The sequence below is a fragment of the Penaeus monodon genome, chromosome 20 (genome assembly GCF_015228065.2).
Source record: "Penaeus monodon isolate SGIC_2016 chromosome 20, NSTDA_Pmon_1, whole genome shotgun sequence".
Classification (NCBI taxonomy): Eukaryota; Metazoa; Arthropoda; class Malacostraca; order Decapoda; family Penaeidae; genus Penaeus; species Penaeus monodon.
This window is the reverse complement of record NC_051405.1, coordinates 3,226,446-3,232,619: the sequence shown is the minus strand read 5'-3', so window position 1 is coordinate 3,232,619 and position 6,174 is coordinate 3,226,446. Positions and strand designations below refer to the sequence as shown.

Here is a 6,174-nt window from a genome sequence, read left to right as displayed (position 1 = left end):
AGTGTTTACCAAAATGCCGTGATTTCTACTCTACGCATCGTCCCCATACGACTTCATTCCGTACGCGGTTACCTCGGCTTCAGGAGTGAGGTTCCTTTACGCCGCTTAATATGTGATGCAGATTATGCTGATTTCGCCTTATTTAGTTTTTCACAATGCGAAGGAATGTGCATAATGAGCAAAGAGGCCTTAATGGTCATTCTAACAGTAAATTTTCGTGTAACATCATTTGAAAGTAAAGAAGCGTTTTGGTTATACAAAAAAGACGGGGGATCACACTTACATGATGTATTTCATTTTAATCTTATGTTAAGCGTTGTTTACAAGGCTCTGCTTTTATTCACTCTGGGCAAGCTTCTTAATTTGAAAGTGAATTTGCTGGTGAAAGCGTCTAAATCCTTTTGATTCGCCAGCGACTAAAATAATGAGTTCGAACCGTCTGTTTGAAGTTGCAGTTAAGTTAATCTAAGTTCATCTCTACCGCTCGCGTCTAGTGTGTCATTAGCGCAGAGACGTCTAGTCCAGGCGACCGCGGCAGTGCGCGAGGGTGCATGTGCTCGCGCTGGGTCGTCCAGTTTTCTTTTCACGGTGGCACCAAAACAACTGAGTGGAAGTGAAGTATTCACCCTGCCTGAGATTACTGAAAACTATGGAACATGAAATTGAAAGACTATTCAAATAGGCCAATGCGTGATGGACAAATAGCACGAATGCACCTTCGTTCCCATGCGCTTCTTTTTAAGGATAAGGATAAGTCGCATACGTGAAGCTGTTTCCTTATAACAGAATCACGCATTCTAGCTTGCAGATCCCTTGCACAGAGGACGAGAGCGGCTTGCAGCATCTCCTGCAACGCCATGGTGCTTGGGATTGCTCGAAATTACATTTTTTTATTTTACCGGCATCGTGTAAACGGCTTACCTCTTGCGCCATTATCAGCTTGAAATTCGCTTTGGGAGAGCGATGAGTTGGCGTCAAATGCAACGCCCTGTAGACCAGCTTTTCTCTCTTCAGCATTCTTCTTACTAAGAGAAGCATCACTTCATTCTTTCCCTGAAACACCTCATTATATAAATTCAGAAGATTTCCTATAAAATGGATCATTTGAAATAAAATAAAGTCTTTGGGTAGACAGATATAGCGATTATATATTATTGCTACTTTAATTCTAACTAGACAATTTTTTTTTTTCGCAATCAGCCCTCCTGCTCTTGACTTATCCTGGGAAAATTTTAACACACTCGGTTTCCCTGGGAGCAGAACCTCTTATAAAAGTAATCTAAAGTTCTTTGATGTAACAAAAAGAAGGTTTTGCACATTGTTTTACATGACTGTCAAGTGATCGTTTTCATGACGCTACACCAAATAAGGGTGTTCAGTTTGTATTTTTCTATTTAAAGGGAAGCCTTACATTGATTTTGTTTCCATTAGAATTCTCGTTCTCTGTGAAATCCCGGTGGACACAGAAAACGTACTGTAATGTTGGTAAAGCTACTCAGAATCGTCGGAGAATTTTCGTAGATCCGTTCATGGTTCTGCAGCCCTTGACTCCGTGGCTAAAGAACGGAAAGTTTGGTTTCTCGAAAAAGAAAATTAAAGTCTGGTCCACTAGTGAGGATTTGCAGTCATTCACGCAAGCGTATCAACACATATCCATCAGTATATGTGATATAAATTTATCATTAACATGTTTCTTCCGTTCACAGTTCCTGCAAGTCAGAGAAACACGTGCGCAGATCACTGTGATGCAAGCAACATCTTTGCATACGAATCTGGTAAGTAACACAACTTCCACTTTCATTTCACAGATTAGTACTGCCTGAGCATATAGAATGTATATTTATATACACTAAACAAGCTTGCACGTTTCTTTCTCTGTTTCTCTCTGTTATGGTTATTTGTCTGTCTATATACCTGTTTCTCTATTTATATATCAATCTATTCATACTGATTTGGATAAAAATATTCTTTCCTTTGTATCTCTCTTTCCATCTACTTAATGAATGCATGTATAATGCGGTGTGGTTTGGATGAAACTAAGCTTACTTGTGAATAGCAAATCTATTACTGGTGCAAGTTTAGGAGCTGGTCTTTCCTCTTTTCGTCTCTTTCAGGCAAGAGCTATGTTTACGAATACTCTGTGACGACTTCTACCGCCCTCCTCGAGACCTTTGACGATGACGCCCATATGCATATCACCGCCCACGCCCACATTGATGTCTCTGCTCCGTGCGAGTACATCCTAAGGGTCAGTAGTGCAAAACATATGAAACAAAGACGAGATATCTCATTAACCGCAAGAAACTTGTTTTTTCAAGGTTCACATTTCGGTTAATACCCTTTCTGTTGCAGCTGACGGACGTCAACCTTGATGGCTCGTCTCGTGGAGCAGAGTTCGCTGCTGCTGTCACCAGGTTCCCGCTGCGCTTCTCTTTCCAAGATGGCCGGGTAGATGATATCTGCAGCGAAGTGTCTGAGCCCGTCTGGGTCCTGAACTTCAAGCGAGGTCTTCTTTCTACCTTCCAGAACTCCATGACTCATTATGGAAGACAGGTAACAATTTTCGGTTTTCCGCGAATTACGAACACTTGCAACATTTAATGTGACATATCTATAAAATGTGCAATATACTTTCTACAACAGAATTATATTTTCTTTGTCATCAACTTTCCAGGACATCAAAGAGACGGACATCTCTGGCGTTTGCTCGACCCACTTCAACTCCACAGTAGAGGGCAGCACTGTCATCATAGATAAGATCACAGACTTGGCTTCTTGTACTCAGCGACCTGACCATACTGCCTTCATCCCTTCTACCGGATACATCACCGACTCTCCAGTCCAGAGCCTCCCGATCTTCAGTAGCACAAACATGTGTCACCAAAGGGTTGAGGAGGGCATTTTAAAGATGGTAGAATGTGAGGAAATCCATATGTTCCGTCCCTTCTCCAGTGAAAAGGCCGGAGCTGTTACAACTGGCAAGACCACCATGATTCTTATGTCTGAAGAACAGTCATCGCCTGTTGCAAGTGAGTATACTGAGGACATCTTTGTGTGTCATTTGTTCTACAGATGTTTTCTTTTTTATCTACCTACATATTATATGCAGAATACACATACTGCATGCTCATTGATATGTTTCTATAACAGAATTTCTACTTTGTACAGGCTTTGAATTCAACCGCAATACTCTGGTATTTGAGCATACGCGCACAACAGAAGCTCAGCTTGAAGCAGTCGAGGAGATTCTGAACACTTTGAAGGTTGCCTCTGAAAATGATATCCAGCCTGAGGTTCCTGCACTATTTGCCAAGCTTGTTACATCACTTAAGGAACTGAATTATCCTCAGCTGAACACAGTTTTTAATAACGCCAAAGAAACTCATACACGCAAGTTCCTTGCTGATGCGATGCCGCTGGTGGGAACAGCTGCTGCATTTGGTGTGGTTAGAGATATGTTCATCAATGGCGCTATGACGGAATTCGAGGCTGATATGTTCTTTACTTCCCTGGCTTTCTTCAAGAACCCAACATCAGAAATGTTTGCTGCCCTTGCTGTTAGTATAGTGATATTCATGTTAATGAAATCAATGTATATATTCATATTAGTTTAGAAAAAAAGTATTCAAAAGCCTATTTCTTTGTGGACTAATATTTGTATTTTACATTCTACAGCCTATGCTTGAGAACAACCCAAGCCAAAAAGCACTGTTGGGGACCTCTGCTCTCATCAACACTTTCTGCAAATATCATGAAGATTGTGATGCAGATTCCAGTGTACAGCAAATCATTCGTCGAATCGAGACTCAACTTGGCTCTGGTTGTCGCACAGTAAATGCAGAAGAAAAATTCAAAGTACTTGTAGCTCTCAAAGCACTTGGCAATGCTGGTCGATGGGTTAATGCCAACTCAATTCTAAGACGATGCTATACTGAAGATAATGATATGGAGGTGCGAGTGGCTGCCATTGAGGCATGGAGACACGTTCCGTGTGATTATGACCACTCTCATCTTTTGGCTGCTTTCCAAGATGAGGCTCAAGACACCGAAGTTCGTATTGCTGCTTATCTTGCTCTCATGACTTGTCCTAATCTAGACCTTATCAACACCATTAAGGACCGTCTCATGTCAGAAGGTGTCAACCAGGTGGGATCCTTCATCTGGACTCACATGACCAACATGCAGGAATCAGCAGCTCCAGAAAAACAGTGGATACGCCAATTGATTGGTGAGGAACTTCTTCTGAAAAAGTTTAGTACAGAAGCCCTCAAGTTTTCTCGCAATTATGAATCCTCTTTCTTCATGAACGAAATCAACACTGGTGCAACAGTTGAGAGCAATGTCATCTTCTCCAGCAAGTCTTATCTGCCACGATCTGCAATGTTTAATCTCACCCTCGACCTCTTTGGACAGTCTATCAATTTCTTTGAAGTTGGTGGAAGAATTGAAGGTTTTGAAGCTTATATTGAACGCTTCTTTGGTCCTAGAGGATATTATCCAGAAGAAACTATTGAAAACATCTTGAGGAATATGAGACAGAACAGTGATGCAGATGCCACAACCTTAGAGGGCTTTCTTGACAAGATAACTGATGAACCCGAGGGATCCTACTACCTCCGTGTCTTTGGCAATGAGCTTCACTACCATCACTTCCATGGAATTGAAAATCTCATCCAAACATCCGGTGCTTCCAACCTACTAGAATTCATAATGGATATGGCCCGCAAGGGAGATGTTGATTACACAAAATCTTACCAGCTGATGGACATTCATCATACTGTGCCTACCATAACTGGTTTGCCTGTGAGTCTCACTGCAAAGGGAACAGCTACACTTGGTCTGAAGATGAATGGTAAATTCAAGGCTAATAATCTGAAGAATGTAAACATTGAGGGACAGTTCCATCCTTCAGCTGCAGTGCAAATTGATGGTCTCATTCTCGTCGATGCACATGTGACTCACACAGGACTGAAGATGTCTTCCAACCTTCACACCTCCACATTCATTGATGGCAAACTCCAAATTGCTGGTGGTAAAGTTGTAGATGTAGCCATTAATACTCCCAAGGACAAGATGGAGGTCATCAGTGTCAAGACTGAGTTCTTCTATTTGGAAGATGATCAAGAGATCCGAAAGGAAGTTGAGAAATCATATGAGGCAAAAGGCTGTAGCAGTGGTATCATTGGTGTAGCTGTTTGTAGTGAACTGGGCTTTACTCCACGAGCATCTTATACCCCAGCTTTTCCTTTCTCAGGACCATTTGCAACGAGCATTTACCTTGAGAAGACTGATACACAACTGGATATGTTTTCCATTTTTCAAATGCGCAGAACCATATCACTTTTGAATTTGACACACCAGAGTCTCGGTCAGACCATAAGATAGGCCTTGACATTACAAAATCTGGAAATAAAGCCACTTTCAATATTCACACACCTTTCAAATCAGCTCAAGGTGAAGGCGAATTCATTTGGCAAAGAAACAAAAAGAACATAAAAGCTTCTATCAATATTGATGGGGGTGTAGAGTACTCTTTAGATGCTGGGTTCAATACGGCCAGAAATGGATTAATGAAGTTTGAGCCTCATGTCATTCTGTCTTCTCCTGGTGGTGAGCTCCTAAACTTACAGAGTAGCTTTGAGGGTAAGTTTGACTACAGCGAAAGCTTTATATCATCAAAGATCGATGTCGAATATTATCTCTGGCAAGGCAGTAAGAAAACCATCCATCATGAAGGACTGTTAAAGAGAGAAGGAGATGAATATGAAGATGAAGTGCTTACATACATACTTCAATTTAAATTGGATTCTCCAGAAAATCCATTTGTATTTGTAGATATTGATGCAATGTCGAAGATTTCCAGTAATATCGTCCAGACGTCAGCAAAGTTAGTTTTTCCATATTATGATATTGACTCCATGGTGACTCAAGAGCTTGAGTTTGATATGAATCACTTGAAAACTAAACACGTATTACGCACTCAGCCTGATAAAGAATACTCGATTATCCTCCAACTTGAAAAACAGGGATACATGGATGTTAAAGGCACTATTAAAGCAGACCTCAGCGGCTCCATCTCGTCTCTTGATGTTACATTCCATGGAAATGACGATGCTCATTATGAATTTCAGGTGAGTCAAATAGTCAGGTTATAAAATAAGTCAAATATCAATG

At 41.1% G+C, this 6,174-nt stretch overlaps 1 protein-coding gene across 1 annotated transcript in view; it reads left to right on the top strand.

The window, feature by feature from the left end:
• LOC119585594 overlaps positions 1 to 6,174 on the top strand; it is a 16,958-nt gene that overhangs the window by 1,191 nt on the left and 9,593 nt on the right. Inside the window, 7 exon segments of the mRNA XM_037934261.1 lie at positions 1,707 to 1,775; positions 2,115 to 2,248; positions 2,353 to 2,553; positions 2,675 to 3,029; positions 3,169 to 3,557; positions 3,676 to 5,293; positions 5,296 to 6,131. Coding sequence (XP_037790189.1) covers positions 1,707 to 1,775; positions 2,115 to 2,248; positions 2,353 to 2,553; positions 2,675 to 3,029; positions 3,169 to 3,557; positions 3,676 to 5,293; positions 5,296 to 6,131 — 3,602 coding nt within the window.